The sequence below is a fragment of the Schistocerca americana genome, chromosome X (assembly GCF_021461395.2).
Source record: "Schistocerca americana isolate TAMUIC-IGC-003095 chromosome X, iqSchAmer2.1, whole genome shotgun sequence".
NCBI lineage: Eukaryota > Metazoa > Arthropoda > Insecta > Orthoptera > Acrididae > Schistocerca > Schistocerca americana.
The window spans coordinates 804,132,239-804,152,682 of NC_060130.1; the positions used below are offsets into that span (position 1 = coordinate 804,132,239).

The window sequence follows — 20,444 nt, forward strand, 5'->3', positions numbered from 1 at the left end:
GGAGACTGTATTGTACACATTGGACAAATAAATTACATTTCTGTGGTTACGTGGGTGAATTCAACGTCACTGAACTTATTTCGGTCCTTATCAAGGACATGACATTGAGAGACAACAAGATTTTCAAGAGAAATGGTGCCCTGTAGTACTGACACTCCACTCAGCTAAGCATTCTCCAAACTGTCTGGAAGAATTAAGTGACTCATGTGTACTAACTCAAAGATATGTATGCACAAAGAGCTCATTGCCCATACATGACAATAAAAGACATGCACAAAGAGCACACTGTCGACATATGTCAATGAACCATTGTTGCTTCAAACAAACGACTTCAGGCAGAAGTGAAAGCGATTAAGGTGAATTTTTTTAAAAAATTCATCATGTCATCCAAATTTATTATTGCTCATTGTTGCACATTATAATTCTATCGACCTGCATCTTTGCCTTTACAAATATACTGTTGCACATGAGCTAAAGCGTCCAGACGAACTTTCGCCTGTTGAGTTCTGTCAATTGTTTCTAACTGAAGAGGAATCAGGACTTTTGGATAACCACTTTTTCGTTTAACCACACGAAGACTGTTTCAGACTGTCAGAGTACGTGAACTCACAGAACATGCGCCATTATGCATCAGAAAATTCTCAGCAGTACTTTGAAGAGTCGTTGCATAGCTGCAAGATATGTATTTGGTGTGCAATGTCTGGTGTCCACATTGTAACATGTTTCCTTCATCAGACTGTAAACCGATATGTCCAGACACTATTTATTAAATATAATGTGGACCAATTCACTGAAGATAAACTACTGTACAGTTATTTTCATCAAAACGGAGCAACAGAACACACCACCTTGACAACCTTGCCATGAATATATCAGGTGTCTGGTGAGGAGAGCACAGACAGCAGGGTTAATGTCATCTCCCAGCCACCTCGATCGTCTGACCTCTCTCCCTGCTATTTTTCCCTGTGGGGGGAACTGAAGCTTCATATGTACTCAAACAACCCTCACACAGTGGAAAAGCTACAGCAAAACAGTGAAATCGCTATTGCTGCTATCCCTCAGGCAGAGCAGACACATGTCTCACAGTTAGGTAAAGCAAGCACATCGCAGCATCGACGTCAGCGGTGTCCATTTTCAGCATTTTCTGTGATGTTCATTAACAAGGGTCACATTCACATCAGTCTTATCATAAATATTTTGCGAGCCAGTTTTATTTTGATGGTTCAAATTCAAATGGTTCTGAGCACTATGGGACTTAACATCTATGGCCATCAGTCCCCTAGAACTTAGAACTATTTAAACCTAACTAACCTAAGGACAGCACACAACGCCCAGTCATCACGAGGCAGAGAAAATCCCTGACCCCGCCGGGAATCGAACCCGGGAACCCGGGCGCGGGTAGCGAGAACGCTAACGCACGACCACGAGCTGCGAACTGTTATTTTGAGCATCCTGTAAATTATCGACTATTTGTATTCAATTTACAGTATTACTGCTTCTTGAAAGGTAGATTTTTGGGATCTACGCACGACTGTTACATATGTTTGAAAACGTATGCTTTCTCGTAAATATTTCCGCCTATGTCGGCTCCGTTTCAACCAAAAATGAAGTTCACATATGAAATAAAAGTAGACATTTCAACGATTTTGGCAAGGTGCTACACACTGATGATCATTATGCAATGTAGCAAAAAGAGGAGCTCGAAGCTAAGTATCAAACATTGTGAAATGGATAATACATTCAGAATAAATTGAAGGTTCTGATATTAGAGCAATCAACTATAAGAAAAGCATACTATAATCAAGTGCACAGATGTTTTCAAATCTATCATTTGTTGTTACATTACACTAGTGCTAAACTAATGAAGAATAAACACCTTTATCTAGAAAAATTATTTCTTTGATATATATTTTGACTTTTCTGTGGATCAATAGTACAAAACATGAACACAGTTTTCGAACTACAGTAAAGACCCATAAGAGTAATAACTAGAAGTAGTAGTGGGGGTCATTATAAAGAACTGTTTAAAAAGCTGGGTACCCATACTGCAGCAGGTGAGTACATGTATCTATCTGTTGTGCATACAGGGAAGATATTTCTAAGTATTTACTAATGGTTTTACCATTTCACACTGTAACTTAGCAAAGTACTGAACAGTGAATGTACGCTATAACATCAGTGATACAAAAAGTCCGAGCCTAATGGCCGAAGAAAACTACACAAATGTACCATATGTTGTTTATTAGTTTTATGTCGTAAACTACTGCGAAGTGAAACAACGTTTCAAAACATCGACAATTATTTATTAGGGAAGTTCTATACATACAAACACAACAAGCAATATGTATATGGGAGTAAATAGAGCCTGTTTAGCTTATCCATTTGGTTTTTCTCCTTGTGCACCTGATACTAATATGTCATACGCAAGTGTACGTTTACACTGCCTGCGATGCGATGTGACGCGACGCGACGCGATGCGAAGCATAATGGCCAAAGCGATGCAATACGATGGAGCGTTCACATTGCACACGATACAGCGCGCACGCGATCTAGCCAGCAATTGAGCAGTCTCGGCACGATGTCACGTTTCCTCGACCCAGTAAATTCTTTTTTATTAGAAAACAGTGCTCTGAGAATTCAATGCAGTCGTGAATGGGTGCATGAAATCAACAAGGAGAGGAGGGCTTTAGGAGAATTTCATCATTTGTACAGTGACTTGAGACAAGCTGAAAATAAATTTTGGAGTTACTTCAGAATGAGTACAGAGACATTTTATTATACAGTGCCATCTGTTTCAAATAGATTACAGAAGCAAAACATAAATTTCAGAATGACTATTACCCCTGAAAAAGTTATGATCACCATTAGGTAAGTACAATATTAAGTTTACAGCAATCATTTTATTATGAAAAATTTACAAATTGTGATAGATTCAAACTTTTTTTTAATAAATTTTGACATAGTTGACAATGAGAAGTAAAATACATCACAGTTCATTCACTTAAGTATCAAAGTTTTCAGAATCTTGGTGGCTTGAAATAACAATGTCATCAGGTTCAATTTCAGAAATGACTATTTCATTCTGCGGATTTCCAGCAATTACGATTTCAACTGGATTTTCAGGTGCATAGGGTGACATCAACGAATGTGCAGTGGAAGTGGTTGATTGTTCCAATTCTTCCAAAAGAACTTGCTGAATTTTTATCCTGGCTCTCAACTGAGCTGCTGGTGATAGTTTTCGCATTGCTGGCAGCAAACTCACTCAAAATGATAGCTGTCATCTTGCGTTTCTGATTTCGACATTTGTTGCTCAATTAGCTTCAACTTTTGCTTCTCTATATTTAGCAACTCAGAGTTTGTCGATTTCTTGGATCTCTTGTTTTGGTTTGTGTGTAGGGTGGGTGAGGGAGGAGGCATCGAAACGCTACCCTCTGAACTTACAGACACTCTTGAAGACCTGGCTTGGTTGGTTTCATCAGGTGAAACACTCTCTTTCTCTGTAAGAGCTGGTGAAAATGGTACGTCGTCGTGTGCGTCGTCGTGTTGCGATGCTGTTCTTTTACTGTGATGAACATTAGTCTTGGTCTTCCGTGGCGTCATTATGTCAGTCAGGAAGGTCATTAGCTCGTACCACGGCCAATTGGATTGGAAATGCGGCATGCCACCTTCGTCTCCTGAACGTTCAGCACGAGTTTTTTTGAGTTCAGAGCGGAAAGTGTCACGTAGGTTCTTCCATTTATTCTTCAGTACCTCGCCTGAAAATATAGACGTGAAATTCCAAAATGACAGAGCAAACAGTAGTGCTTCAAGAAGAGCGAGGAGTGTCAGAGAGGCCTTAAAAAACTATGTCAACAGTCATTAACGCAAATATATTTCATGTCGAAATTATCAAATACTGTAACTATTGTGAACGTCATTTCATTATCAAAATACTGTAATAGTATCTATACACAATTAAAATTAGAAAATAAACGAAGTTGTTTGTGTTACTTATTTCTTGGAGTCTTGTAGCTATTTATTTTACTTTTTTGTACTTACTGTCTGTTCCACAATCTTCAGCTATTTCATTCCACGCTTGACGAACAAAATCCCTATTGTGGTAATATTTATTTTTCTGCTCCCACAACACGGAGGGTTCACGCACACTGTTAATTAGTCTTTCGATGTCCATTGCAAGCAAGCAATTACTTCAGACGCTAGCGCAAACAAGCAATCGCTCCAAACACTCGCGCGAAACGCAAACTCGGTTGCGACTACAGCGGAGTCATCGCATCGCACCGCATCACATCGCTCGGCCCAGCCTGCAGTCTAAACGGGCACCGCTCTGTTGCCACTGTTCAACCAAGCCTGCCCATTGTCACGCGATTTCAGCGCTTCATCGCTCCGCTCGGATCGGCATCGCATCGCATCGCATCGCGGGCAGTGTAAATTTAGCCTAACTTTATTTTTTCTCCTTCGTTAGAGATGTCTTTTTCAGTTGAAATGTTCTTCAATGACAACTGCCTCATCAATTTATGTTCTTATTTATATACAACGTGGGCGTCAGCTTTGTTCTGTTATTGTAAAACCCAAATAATTTTTCGCTTTCATGAGTGAGCGCGGCGAAAATAGGTTAACTTCCTCTATTGGCAGACGACGACACTGGCAAAACTTCCTTCCCGAGAAATCTTGTTGTTAGGATGACTGTCCGTTGATGGCCTGTGTGAATGCCGCCATTTGAAATGAAATTTTGGAATGTTTTGACGTGTCGAGACGTGGCATGAAGGCGATTGTGAATTAGCCTTAATACATGCTATACAATTAAAGATTACTTAGAAGACTCAGAGTTGTGGATAACCATGAAAGCGAACAACTGCATCTTCCATTCACATTACAATACATTATCACAATGTAACACTTTTAAAGAAAATTACGTGCCAGTACATATAGTGCATTATAGCAATGTCTTGTCGTTCTCCTGAACTTACCAACTCATTCATTGTGGGAAGCTGACATTTTTTTAAGACGAACTGAAGGCGAGAACATTGGTCATATTGTGTGTTTATGGGCCTGAAGTAAGTTTTCCTAACAGACTAAACGGTAGGCAAGGGGCAGAGCAGCTCGTGGTCCAGGAGTCAGCAGCGTCCATAGTGCGTGGAGTGATAAACTATGTTTTATAAGTTTACTGGTGCAAACTGGGACCGGCCCTACCGACCGAATGTGACAGTGTAGTTGTTGCGTCAATGATCTCATACCATGGGGGAAGCAGTTTGCTCTGTCTTGCCATTGTGGTTCACGTTTTCCGTGGCTTTCCTAAATTACTTCAAGCAACTGTCGGGATGGTTCGTTCAACAAGGCCACAGCCGAGCACCTGCCTTATATTTGTAAAAATTTACTTCTATATTCTGTACATGTATCTTTTAAGATATCTATTATCATTGTATTAAAACGGGAAATCCTATGTCATTGTGAAATGCTCCTTGAATAAATAAATAAAATAAATTCTTTGCGACAACAGAACTTAATTGTTACAAATTTATTAATATCTCACCCAAAGAAATGATTTATATAATTTCCAGTAATATTGAAATAAACATTTACTGTGTTTTTATTGTTGACAATTAAATTAATATTTGCGTCTGCTGGCATTCGCGTAAAACTTACGTCGATTGTACCTTCATATCGCTGTTGCGTGAGACGTCTACTAGTCGAGGTTTTAGGAACGACGTTTGCTGTGGTTATGTGAGATTGATATTTCACGTTCGTGTTAGATTAATGGAAAAAATCTCTCTCCCTAAATATGGAAATTGATAGACGTAATTTTCGTGACTTAAGCAAACTGAGAGTTCTGCAGCTCGAACATTTCCACAGTCGTAAATAACCAGTCTTGTGTTACTATTTACTATACGAGTGTGTGTGTATGACGTATGAAATTCAAGAATAAGTTGATATGATATGCCATGCCGCCCAGATTTCTTAATGTTTATTACAAAGTTACACTATAGTAGATCACGGCCTTATCGTAACACGGAGTAAACAATACAGTCCGTGAACATCCTTGGGTTTAAAACATCTTAAAAGAGTTGCAGCGTTACAGAGATAACGGGGATTTAGTTACTTATTGACCACATAAAACAGATATTTGCATTTAATGATTGTGATTCTCTCTTAGCAATATGACTGATGTAGATATGTGGATTGAAATCGCCAAGGAGTGCAAGTATCTTCCCGAGAATGATCTGAAGGTAGCAGTTCTTGTTAAACAGATTCTGATGAAGCTATGCAAGTAGCAGTTACTGTAAAATTAATTTCATGTTTTCTGCAGAAACTATGTGATATGGTCTGCGATATTCTGTTAGAAGAGTCAAATATTCAACCAGTATCAACGCCAGTTACGGTATGCGGGGATATACATGGGCAGGTAAGTTCTAATGACAGTACAAATTCGAATGGTACAATCTGTGTCGTATAGCTTTCCGCACATAATAGTTTGACATGTTTTGCGCCTGTATTGAAATTTAAGCTACGTAGCGGACACCAGATTACATTTTTCATAGTTGGTGTTCGATATACTTAAATAATACGCATGAAAATACTCGTCCAATCCTTGTACATTAGGTTTTTTCTGAATTTCTCTTGCAGTTTTAGTTATGATGATGGAAAAATGGGTTAAATATAGGAAAGTGTGTGTGTATGAGGCACTAACGTAAACATTAGGCCACGCCAGAGGCCTCAACGCAAATTATTTGATGTACCCACATTTGTTGGTTTCGCCAACTCTGTACCAAATTATCATCTTCCAGTCTGAGCTAGGCAGTTACGCTACAGATTAGTTTGTCTCCACTACTTAAATTTCAGGGAGGGGTTCAGAGTCCCATAGCACACTTTAGCCGAAATTTGGGTTTGTTTACATTAAATTCAAATCCCTTCCTTCATGCCTTATTATTGACAGCTCCAGTGTGATGCGTTTTGGTACTGCAGAAGCATAGCGTATTACTATAGTGATAATTACTAATATGTGTGTTGATTCAGTGAGTTCATCTGCCAGAATAATTACTCTTCTTACTTTATAGGGCATCAGTTTGCTTTTCTCTATAACCTGCTGTTATATTAATATACATAATGTTGTAGAAGACTCTTAGTATTGGGAGCATTTGACATGACTTCATTAAGCTTCCATGCTCAGGGGAGACTAATGTATCAGTAGGTAATACTAGGGTAATTTTTTTTTTATTTATTTATTAATATTGTACTGCACTGACTATAACACAACTGTTGGGTTAATAATATTATTTGGAGTTTTTCACTTAGTGCAGCTAATACTGAATCCCTTTATATCTGTTAGAAGTACACTGACTAAAATTAATAAAGTGTGTAGAAAGTTTGACATTTTCATCACTCTTGTAAGATAACTGTCAAAATGTACAATTATGGTTTCACAGTTAGTGACACTGAAAGTGTTGCAGTAGTTCCTATATTGTATTTATGGACTCTGATGTCTTTTGTTATGGCTAACCATTTCAGAAAAAAGTACTCATGTGAAAAAGTAAATGCTGTAGAATGATGTGTGGGATCTATTCCTGTTAAACCTGGTGGAGGAGTCTATTTAAGCAGTTAATAGAAATGCTAACAAATTGTTCTCAGAACATTTATTTCTTCAGGTAATTGTTAAACCTGTCCGATTTTGGAATGTATATAATGATGGTGTTACCTGTCCTCTACAAAGTGCACCTTGGCAACAGTGCAGTATACACTTGTAAACTATTAAAGATCTTGATGACAGCAGCAGTATTTTGAAAATCTCATTAAAGTAGTATCTCCTTCAACCTTTTTTTTTTTTTTTTTTTTTTTTTTTTTTTTTTTTTTTTTTTTTCCTCAATGTAAATGAGTTCTTTAGTCGAAATAAGTAGTCATTTGCATGTTAGTAAATGGCCAACAAGTTGCAGTATCAACTCTCCTGTATTAGGTGTAATTGTTAACTAATGATTTTGTAGGTGTAAGGTATATTAAACACTAGTAACATTTAAATATGCATCCCAGCTGATAATTTATAAAAATGTATTTTGAACATGCACAATGGAAAAAGTAATTAGCTGCAAACATTACAGTATCTTTTACAATGTGTGTTACCAAGAAATTTTCAGCGTTATGGGAGTTCGGATGTTGGCCAGATTCATGATCTCTTGATTGTTAAGTTACTCAAGTATTGGAAATGGCTCTTTGGAAAGCAGTATTTGTTGTTTAGTACAAATGTGTAGAAGAACATAATCTCCATCTTATTTCCAACCATTTTTAATGGAAAAGCGACGCGCTGGAACAGTGAATCGATGAAACTTCCTGGCGGATTAAAACTGTGTGCCAGACTGGGACTCAGAACCAGGTCCTCTGCCTTTCACCGCCAAGTCTTCTGTTGACTGAGCTACTGAAGCACAACTAATGACCCATCTTCACAGTTTTACGTCCACAAGTACTTCGTCTTCTACTTTCAAAACTTAACTGAAATCCTCTTGCAGTAGTACTGCTGTAACAAAAAATATTGTGGAAACATGGGTTAGCCACAGCCTGGGGGATGTTTCCAGAATGAATTTTTCACTGTTCAGTGGAGTGTGCATTGATATAACACTTCCTGGCAGAGTTGTGAATTGTGCTTGGGTAGCTTGGTTGGTGGAGCACTTGTCTGTGAATGGCAAAAGCTCCAGCTTTGAGTCCTGGTCTGGCACACACTGCACACATTTAATCTGCCAGGAAGTTTTATATCATTGCACTTAGCTGCAGAGTAAAACATTCATTCAATGAATCAATGTTTGAAAGTGCTTAATGATTAAATATAACAGGGAGCAACAGTTCCCTACCATTTCTGCAGATGTTATCACAGCATATGTGAAAGCATATCAGTCTCATTTTTTTAGATGAGGTTAACTTTAGTACTGTTTCTGGATGTCAATATAAGTTTCTTAAGATAATGCAGAAGGGGGGAAGGAGATTGATTCTTTCATCCATGCTCCCCCTCCCCTGCGCATGCATCACAATTTGAGATGCTATAAAATTGCGAGCTTTCCAACAGAATTCAGCAAGTAGCAGTTTTCAGGTAAATATTAGTCTCATAAGCACCTCACCATTTACAACATGCTTCAAAAAGTAGCATTAATTGACTTCTGCAGGCCACAAGTACCAGGTCTTAGTACTGGCTGATATTAAAACTGAAAGGAGGCCAGGTCCATGTGCAAATAAAAGTAATTACTTACTCACTTGCGGCATTTTTCTAAGATTGTACTGATCAACGTGGTACAGTGGTTAAGGCACTGAAGTCACATTCAGGAAAGCTGAACATTAAAATCTCCATCTTATTTGAAAAACCCAGTACCGAATATTGTCTTAGACCCATGAACTAGTGAAGGTGTGGCATGTGTATGCAAACAGAGAGAGAGCACAGACAGTATTCATTTTGTTCATATATTATTTTTTGGAAAGCAGGCTGTTGTGACAGACTGATCTGTAGTGTAACATGAGGTCTAGGTTAGGTTGCAAGATGACAGTTTGTGATTGGCAAATCCAATGAATGTGATGTCATGAAAATAGCTGTTATTCTTTGGTAAGGCACATGTTTTACAGAAATTTGATTTTGGTGGGTAGTTTTTGTCTGCCATTGTAATCAGCTCATGGGTCAAAGCAGACAGGTGAGACCAATAGGTTCATTATTTCTAGTTTTTCAGCCAGCCTTTAAGTTTTAAGTTGTTCATGGTTTCCCTAAATTAAGGCAAATACTGTGCTAGTCACAGTGAAAGACACATAACTGATTTCCTCTCCTGTCTTTATCATATCAGAATTAGTTCTCCATCTGCAAAGGCCACATTGATGGGATTTTAAACCTTAATCTTCGCCTTCTTTCTAAAAATTGCAGATACTTGGAAGAACATAGTGTAGGCAGCTTAAATAGCAGATATGCATTTTAGTTTCTCAAAGCAGAGGCTATTGAACATATCAAGTAGACAGTTCTAATTCTGACATAAAGAAGGCATGGGAACATTGTAAAAGATAGCACTGCAACTTAATTTTATCTGTCAAAGAAAACTACTAGCAAAATAGTAGTCTTGATGGTATAGTGTATTGAGTAAATGTGTGTTTCACGTTGACACAACTTGTCAAACTCAGTCATAGGAAAGTGTAGTATGAAAACACTGTGGGAAGAATTTGAAAAGACCACAAATGGTCATTAGAATATTAATTTGATGACATAAACGATGCTTCAGAGAAATAAAAAGGTTTCTTGAGTACTTATCAGCTGTGGCCTTCCAGAATCAGAATTTGTGAGGTGGCTCTTAAAATAAGCTATAAGAGGTGTAGTTACAGAAAGCAATTAAAAGTGAATAACAATTGAAGAGAGTGAGTTCATACATGTAATATTATACACAGTATAGTGGTGACATCACAGTATAACAATGGAAAGGTGAAACCATAATACAAGAATGAGTACACATTGCGTAGATAAGAATAGACTGTTGTCATTATTCTTGAAAATATTTCTAAACAGTAAACAACAATCTCAACAGTTTTGGTTATTTATTTTCTATTAAATTCATATCTTGTGTGTCTTTTCCTGATATTGCCATATTGTGAGTATGAGCAGATTGTTTCTCCATCTAGTATTAACAGAGTGAATGCTTTCATCTGTTCTGAATAAATCCATGATATTAATCCTCAAAAGTGCTGAGTATGTATATGTATATGTTTGTGGTTGGCTGAATCAGAGTTCTGAAATGCTAGGAAAAATGTCAGCATGAGATCTGGAACTGGCACCACAAATTATTCTGAATGTCTTTTTCTGGGTGAAGAATACTGTTCACTGAGTGGTTCCAGAATACACCACAGGATATAATAGAGAAAGATGATGAAGGAAACAAACTTTCTTCATTTCAGTCTATTAGTGATGGAGATTTTTTAGTGAATATAGCCCCAATAAGTTGCTGTACAAGATCCTGACTGTGTTTCTTCTGAGAAGGCTTATCTATTTTAAGCCCTAAAAGTTTTTCTTCAGCCATTTAATAATTGATTCATCTTTGCCTTTCTCCTTCAGCTCCATGTGTAATAATTGTCATTGAACATCAGCTTGAAAAAGTACTGCATATTTGCCCATTTGCCTGTATCAATACAATATTGATCTAAATTGTGAGTTGTTTACAGGAAGTGATTATTAAAGATTTTGTTATCAAAAATGTTTTCTCATTAATACTGATTTTCTGCCTGCAGTTTATGATGGGAAATAAATATCAGTGACAGTGATGGAGGTTGTTTGGATAGTAGTAGTTTGCAGTTCATATTCTAATTGTTAGTACTACTGGCTCTAGGCAGAGAACTTCCAGGTGCAATCCCTGCAGATTTTCTTTGCTTGAGGACTAGATGTTTGTGTTGTCCTAAATGTTTCATCTCGTATCGTCTCCATCAGTGTGCAAGTCACTGAAATGGTGTCAAGTGAACACTTGCACCTGGCAATCACACAGTCCCAGGCAGGGTCTCCCAGTCAGTAATCCAATATGATCATTTCATTCTTTACAAACGGAAGTCCAGCTTCACTTGGTGCTGTGGTGAGACAGATAAGTCTACATCTGTTTGGGCTTCTTTGATGGACAGGAGGGGGATACCTCTATGTGCAGTCTACACCTCTGACATTGCTTCTCTGCATGGCAAGGTGGTGTTATATTTAACAGTGTGGCTGTGTGTGGTGTTTTCTTCAGCCCAAAGACCAATTTGAGGTGCTGTCCACACTGGTCTATTTATGTAAGTCTATCCATTTCTGCATAACTATGGCAAACAAGATCCATTTGAACTTGCTTATGTATTGAAGCCTTGGTCTCCCTCTACAATATTTACCCTCTGCACTTGAGTTCATTACCAAACTGACAATTTCAAATGCTTCAGTCTGTACCCTGTCAACTGACTTCTTCTTTTAGTGAAATTGCTCCGTAAATGTGGTCTTTCCTCAAATTGTGATTTAGTAGCTCCTCATTAGTTACACAATCTATACATATAATTATCACTGTTCTGCTGTACTGCCACATCTCAAAAGCTGTTATTCTCTCATCCAAACTGTCTGTCTTCCAAGTTACACTTTTGTACCTGGTTACACTCTTCATAAATACAACCAGAAAAGACTTATTATCACTTAAACTTATATTCAGTGTTAAAAAATTTTCTTTCTCAGAAATGCATTTCTTGCTGTTGTCAGCCTACATTTATTTCCATGTACTTCACCATTATCAGTTATTTTGCTACCAGAACTCATTGACTACTTTTGGTTTCTCATTTCCTAATTTAATTCCCTGTACATCATTTAATTATAATTTAATTCAGTTAAATTTTCTTGTTTTGCTTTTGTTGTTGATGCATACACAGAGAGAAAAGAGAAACAAATTCTTACCAGTTGCTTAAACTGGAATGACTAGAGCTAGCCAATCAGGTTAAATGGACACTATTGGTATTGTGCCAGTGTTACAGTTCCTTCGTCGGCAAAAGAATTGATAGTAAATAAGAAAGAAACAAAGGGGAAGTGTCACAGGTATTGGTAAGAGAGAAGTCATTCCACATTCAGGCTTGGCAAACACAAGAGGCACAGTAGAGGAATTGGAAGTTAGTGTACCGACAGCTGAAGTTCAGATAAAAAACAAATATAAAAAACAGTGATGAGATGCCAGTGATCAGTACATCAGATGTGAGAGCTTCAAAAAAAGGAAATTATTTGGTGCAAATTTATTGAAAGCTAATATTAGTAACACAGGAAAATTATTGTATTTGTTAGAATCAAGGTACAAATCACCACACCAGTTTACTTGATTTATGTTTTTTATGGTTTCTGTGCATATTCAGGAAAATAATGTTACATTTTTGTCCATTGTTGACAAAAGGGGAAAATGGCACCATTTATCTGCATCAGACTCATGGTCAATATCCTTATTGTCTGGATTCTGGCTAACATAAGCTCGCTAGCTTTGCAGAACAGCAGATCTTCCATATCTCTCTCTCTCTCTCTCTCTCTCTCTCTCTCTCTCTCTCTCTCTCTCTCTCTCACACACACACACACACACACACACACACACACACACACACACACACACACACACACACTGATGAGCCATTATCTTATCACTTTCTTAATAGTGTGTTGGTTTGCCGTGGCAATGCAGTGGAGCAGCAACTGTGTTTGCCATGGATTCAACATCTCCTTCATAGGTTCCAGGAGGTATGTGGCACCAGTTGTCTATGCACAGACCACGCAGTTCTCGTACATTATGGTATGGCATTTAGTGGGTGGGGAGCTAGCATCCCAGATCTGTTCCATCAAGTTCAGATAAAGCAAATGTGGTGACCAATACATCAATGTCAGTGCACTATCATGCTCCTCAAACCATTGTGGTGTGATTCTAGCCTTGTACTGTCCCACTGGCTTGCCCCTGTGACACAGTGCACGTTTCAAGAAGCCATTCAGCTGGAAGCCAGCATATCTGGACATGACCTATGACTTTGTGTAACAAGAAATGTCAGTCATACGGCCAAGCAACATGTTTCCAGTCATTTATGGTTCAGTCTCGATGATCCTCACGGCCGCTGCAATTTTAATTGATGATCTCGTTGGGTCGACATGGGAAAAGGAGGATATTTGCTGCGGAGCCCAATGTTCAGCAATGAGTGCTGAACAGTGAAATACATGTGCCCACATCAACATTGTACTTTATCAGATCTCCTAAGGATCATTGCTTATTTTCCTTTACAGAACAGGCAAGCCTCTGACCTCCATGTTGTGTGATGAGGCGTGAATGTCCCACACCTTGTTGCCCATTCATGGTTTCAAGTGTTATTAAACCTCTTCCCATCAGTGATCACAATTGTATTGTGCAAACAGTTGACCAGCTTTGCCATTTTCAAAATGCTAGTTTCCAAGTGCTCAACTATAATGATTCCCATTCGTCTCTGCTTTGCTTATATACCTCCCTTAGAATGTCACATGCCCATAACACCATCATGTGGCATTTGTTCTGGAAGAGTAATGATCCTTGCTGCCTTTCATGTAAGAGGGGTGGGGGGGTCTGTCATTTGAAGTTTGGTTTGAAGCGATAGAACTTGACAAGTTGTTCTTAATGGAACAAAACTGGGAGACTTAAAGGTCATTGCAGGGGTACCCCAAGGAAGTGTGATGGGACCATTATCATTCACAGCATTTATAAATATGATATTGCATTGTCTATGTTAGTCAGTAGTACAATGCAATGTGCCTTCAGACATGTGCGCCTGCCCAAGGGAATAGTCACTGTGGTGATTACAGCTGTTATGAAATACATGAAATGTATTCACATTTGTGAGTATTAACGACTGTCAGCTGTATAATAGATTGACAACAGTAAAAAATTTATGCCAGGCTGGGACTCGAACCCAGATTTCCTGCTTATTGCAAGTGGTGGCCTTACCATTAGGCTATCTGAGCATGACTCATAGCCAGACCCAAACCTTCATATTGTCAACCATGTGTCTACACCCAGCAGTCATGCATTCATTGTGTATGTTCCTGTAGACATGTGGTTGATGACATTGAAGTTTGTCTGGCCACGAGTCATGCTGGGATAGGCTAATGGTAAGATGACCACTCGTGGTAAGTGAGAAATCCAGGTTCGAGTGCCAGTCCGGCATAAATTTTTCATTGTCTTTCTATTCTACAGATGATGGTTGTTCACATTCACAAATGAGAATACATTTAATGTATTCCATTTTTAAATGATCTAGTAGGTAACATCTTCTTCTTCTTCTTCTACTACTACTACTACTACTACTACCACCACCACCACCACCACCACCATTGGCACTACATCCCGGGATGAGACTTGACCTCCTCAATAATTTTGTGCCATTCCTCTCTGGACTTCACCATGGACCTCCAGTTATGGCAACCATTCGGGTAGCATCCTCTCCAACCTCGTCACTCCATCTCAACGTAGGTCATCCTCTTGCTCTTCTTCCTCCAGGTTCACAGCAGCAGGCTTTCCTTGCGGGATCTGTCTCATCAAGTCACATTATATGTCCGGCCCATCTCAGTCTACACAGATTTATGAACTTTACCACATCATACTCCTTATAGCACTCATAAAGTTCGTCATTTCTTCATCTTCTCTAGGTCCCATTTTCATATACGGGTCCAAAAATCCTCCTCAGTATACTTTTTTCATGTGATCTCAGTTTGTTTTCACCCTGCTTCGTAATTGTCCATGTTTCTGAGCCGTAAGTAAGTACTGGGTGTATCAGCATTTTGTAAAGTCGGCACTTAGTCCATCATGAAATAAGCTTGGATTTAAAATGTTGCGACATTCCAAAGCAGCATCAGTTAGAAGCACTTATGTGAGCTATAATTTCGGTAAAGGTGGTGCCCTTTGCTTCTATCTATGAGCCCAGGTAGGTGAAACATTCCACTTGCTCAAATGTCATTCCATCAAAGGTTATTGTGTGTTTTAAGGGTTGGTTAGTACCATTATACATATACTTCATCTTTCCTTCATTAATTCGCAGGCCCATCTTCTCTGCACTCAGTTTTAGAGCTGAAAATGCACTTTGTAGATCCCTAAGTGTTCTGTTTATTAAATCCAAGTCATCTGCATATCCCAGCAATTGTGCAGACTTATAGTAGATAGTTTCTCTTGTCTAAATACCCGATTCGAATACCACTTTTTCAAGTGCCAGGTTGAAAAGTAGGCAGGAAAGCCCATCTCCTTGTCTTAGCCCAGTTCCAGTGGGAAACCAAGGTGATAGCCTTCACTGAATTCACACGGTACACTGGGGATACTTTAGGGCAACTCTATTAAATGCACCAATTTTCCAGGCACTCGAAATTCCCACATTACCTCATAAAGTTTGGTTCAGTTTATTGTGTCATATGCAGATTTAAAGTTAATGAAAAGATGGTGCACACCAGCATTGAATTCATTGATCTTTCTGCTATTTGTCAGAGAGTAAATACCTGGTTTACAGTTGACTTTCCTGGTTTGAACCCACATTGATAGCTTCCAATAATATCTTCTGCTATAGGTGAAAGTCTACTAAACAGGATATTTGATAGTACTTTATGTATAATATTTAAAAGTGTTATGCCTCTGTAGTTGCTGCATTCAAATAGATCTCCTTTCTTATGCACCAGACACACTATCCCTACATTCCAGTCTTCTGGCTGGTAACTCTTCCTTTCCTCAGATGAGGCACTCAATCTTGCAGATCCTACAATTTAGCTACATTCCTCCAGCTTTCGATATTTCAGATGTTATATTGTCAGTCCCTGGTGCTTTATTGTTCTTCAATCAGGCAGTTGCTTTGTTCACTTCTCCTTGGGAAGGGGGAGGTACTATGGCATCATCTTCTGGAGCAACTGAGATATCTTCAATAGGGGACTCTGAAGCATCCAGTAGTTCACTGAAATACTCTACCCAATGCTCAAATACCCCTTGATCATCAGTTAGTAGTGTCCCATTTTTACTTTTTACATAGGTTGATGCACGGCTTAAATTCTCTTTTTTCACTATTAATTTTCTGATAAAATTTTCTAACATAATTTGTTTTTTCACTTGTCTCCAGTTCTTCAATCTGTTTTCTTTCCCATTCCCTTTTCTTTCTCTGATGCAGTTTCTTCTCTTATTTCCTTTTATCTTGCTAATTTCTTACTGCTAAATGAGTATATGATTTCTCAAGCATTTGCCTGTATGCCAGATTTTTCTCCTGACTTATTCTCTTATATTCTTCATCAAACCAGGAATTCCTCAGTTTTTTCCTTCTTTCCCTAGCACTACTTCTGCTGCCTTAATGACTGCATCCCTGCAAGCATTCCATTCCTGATCCAGGTTATCACTTACACTAGGGGTGTATAGTGCAAGATTCTCAGCAACCTTCTCAGTGTATGCTTTAGAGATGTCTTCATTTTTTAACTTTGATACCATGTACTTACTTTGAGGTGTTCCTTTGACTTTTCTTGCATTGGATATTCAAGCTCTTAGTTTTGCAATTACAAGGTAGTGGTCTGAATCTACTTTAACTTCTCTGTAAGTTTTTACATCTAGTAAATTTGAAGAGTGCCTACCATCAATAATTACATGATCAGTTTGGTTGAAGGTACGCTGATCAGGGCTAAACCATGTTGCTTTATGAACCCTTTTGTGTGGGAACATAGTGCTACTTACAGCCATGTTACTTGACAGTGCAAACTAAATGACTCTGTGGCCATTGTCATTTGTCGACTCACGGAAGCTGTGCTTTTCTGTTGCAGGGAGGTAATGTTGTTCTTTACCAGTCTGTGCATTGAGGTCTCCAATAATTATTTTAGTGTCATACACAGGGCATCTGTCACAAGTTCTCTCGAGGTTCTCAAAGAAGGTGTCTTTATCCTGGTCATCTGATACGTCTGTAGGTGCATATACATTGATCAATGAGTAGTTTGAGAATCGGGCCTTCAATCTCATATATGTGAGATCCTAGATGTTATTCCAGTGAATCCACTCACTAGGTGTTTAAATTTTTGTCTTACCACAAACCCTGCACCAAATTCATGGTGGCTCTCTGAACCATGGTAGAAAATTATCCAGCTTACCATACCAAGCACTCGATGTCCAGTCCATCATATTTCCTGTAGGGCAATTATACCTGCCTTGGTTTTATCGAGTTGATCTAGCAGTGACCTCAGGGCCCCCATCCTGTACAGCGATTGTACGTTCCAGTTTCCAATAAACACATCATTTTTTTTCATTTTCGTTTGCCTTTAACCGTGCCATGTCATCCATAAATCCATCTGACTTACTCTGAGATTTCTGAACAAGAATTTTTTTACAGGAAGGGGTTGTTAGCTGCCTTCCCAACCCCCAACTTGGAGGACCAGGATTTGTATGAGGTTTACTCCTTTAGGGAATCTGGCTTCACTATGCCTGTGGAGCCCTCCCTGCCCTACGCTGTGGGACACACTTTGTCTGGCTCCTTTGTCAAGACCACTTCGGCTTGGGTGACCTTGCCAGTAGCTACACTACCGCTGACACAGCTCTTGACTTCATCGAAGCACACAAACCCTCCCACCTGGCACTGTAGGTACCTTCGATAAAGCAGTGTCACCTGGGAAGGAGTAGGTAACATCAGAAACACTATAAGACCTTACAGAGGATGCAATTTTCTATAAGAAGGTAGCAGGTCCAGTAGACACTAGCAGTTTTCGGGAAGACCTACAGAGGGTTGATAAATGGTGCAAGGGCAGTTGACCCTGGACATAAATAAATGTAATGTATTGCACATACATAGGAGAATAAATCTACTACTGTAAAATTATGCTATTAATAATGAATTGCTCAAAACAGTAACTACTGTAAAATATAGAGGAGTAACCATCAAGAGCAACCTTCAGTGGAATGACCACATAAAATAAATAATAGGAAAAGCCGGTGCCAGACAGATTCATAAGGAGAACCTAAATGAAATGCAACTCATCCATGAAAGAAGTTTCTTACAAAACAGTCATTTAAACCAATCTTGAGCATTGCTCTTCAGTCTTGGACCCTAACCATCTTGAGTTAATAGAACTGCTGTATTGGAAGCACAGTACACGTGAAATGCAGTTACCTAAATCAACTGGTTTACTTTGCGTATTTCAGTTAGTTTGACTTTATTGTGGCATTGAGAAGCCACTCATTCCAAACACAAGGAAATTTTTTAGCACACAAATGACCCTCCTCTGGCACTGCAGAAAGATTCACTCTCTGTTGAAATTAGCTTTTAAGAAAAATGCATTTATTGAGTAAGTGAGACAGAAATCCATGTAGATCAGAGGTTCAGTATTTAGTAATTCTTCAGAAAGTAGTCTGCAACATCACTTTTTTAATGATTTTCCACAGTAATTTAAAATTTCAGGTCTAGAACTTTCTTGTAGAAATCTTTTATATTTTTAATAATTTGTGGTTTTTTGTGTGATTTCTTAGGATTTTTATTAATATAAAACTTTCTGGGTGGCAGTACTGATTTCATTTTTCACACACTACCCCCCCCCCCCCCCCCCCCCCCCTCGCTGTTATTGTCCTCCGGAAGTGTTAGTGTCAAAAAATGAAAACTGTAACCTGGCTGAACGTTAAGTAGTCCATATATTACTTTGTTCAATTCTGTTCACTCCGATTATAATTTCGGCAATGTGTTACATCCTGCAGACATCTTAACTCCTTATTTTTTGTGTCTTATCATTTAAGTTAAGCTATATTTATTTGTGGGTTGTTGACAAATGTTGTCAGTGTTACATATTCTTCGTTACTATTGTCAGTGTCTCCTGCCTTACAGACCTGTGATTGTATAGTTTTAGCACACCTAAATCTTTGGTGTTGTGGGAAACTGAAAGTATGCAATATATCTTTCTGATAATTTCATATAAATACACTGTTATGATTTGGACATAGGTCTAAAACCCAAATTTCTGCATTACATGTTAAGTTGCAACACAGTATAAAATTTATGCACTTCATGTATATGGTAGTTTAAATAGAGAACTTCTACAGTTGGCAACATTTCTGAAAGTTATAGACTGCTGCATACCTACCTTTAGTCATTAGATTACTTATTTTTCTTTAAGAATTTCATATGATATGGAAGAAATTGTGGAAAGAAACCTTTCATGTACTTGTTAACATACTTGCACTGACATTTACAATTTACTTCCCTTTATATGGATTGAGTTGTTTCACTTCTTTTTGAGATAAATTTAGATTGAGTTGTAATGGCCGGGGTGGATGGTCACTACGGTGGTTGGCGGAACTAAATTGTAAGTGTAAGGAAACCAGTAGTCACCACCTGTGTGGGGTAGAAGCACAGTGGTGCGTGGGTGCCTAGAAGTTGTCCAGTGTATCAGCATGGAAACGTCATTGTTAAAACATTCATTTATTACTCGATAAACTATATCAGTCATTATGGTGCTCTGAGAAGTCATCCTCAGGATGTCAGATGTGCATGGCCTGTGGGTAGCCACAGCCATCAGCTAGTGGCCTGATAGCATGTAGCGGCAGGTAATGACAGCAGCAGTTCTGAAAGGACAGTAACCCCAACACTGAGCGACAAAGATTTTGCCCACATTGCAGACTAATGGTTGTCTGGGTGCATCGGACAAGGCACATTGAGGTGCATCTAATCACACCATGGATCTGGCATGGACAAGATGGCTCATAGAAGCTTCAGTGTCTGCTCACAGGAGCCCAGGTGGGAAGCAGTTATGGCCGAATGGTTGCACAGCCCCATACTTACAGTAGACTGGTGGCTGCCAGACTGCGATCCCTGTGACTAAAAATGATCCGTATTTATATGGGCTTGGTCTGTCCTTGTTCTGCTACACCATTGGTTAATGTCCTAACAAGCTACAAAAAACAATCTGTTAGGCTTGAAGAAACTAGGTTGCCCATGCAGCAATGGCTCTGCCTTTCTTCTGCGTC

The 20,444-nt window shown here is 38.8% G+C and overlaps 1 protein-coding gene across 1 annotated transcript in view; it reads left to right on the forward strand.

Moving 5' to 3' along the window:
* The first annotated feature begins 5,677 nt into the window (after positions 1-5,677).
* The window catches only part of LOC124554916 (serine/threonine-protein phosphatase 6 catalytic subunit), a 79,662-nt gene continuing 64,895 nt past the window's right edge, over positions 5,678-20,444 (forward strand). The window contains exons 1-2 of the mRNA XM_047128605.1: positions 5,678-6,224; positions 6,305-6,400. Of these exons, the coding sequence (XP_046984561.1) occupies positions 6,156-6,224; positions 6,305-6,400 (165 nt within the window). The 5' untranslated portion in view covers positions 5,678-6,155. The remainder of the gene's footprint in view (positions 6,225-6,304; positions 6,401-20,444) is intronic.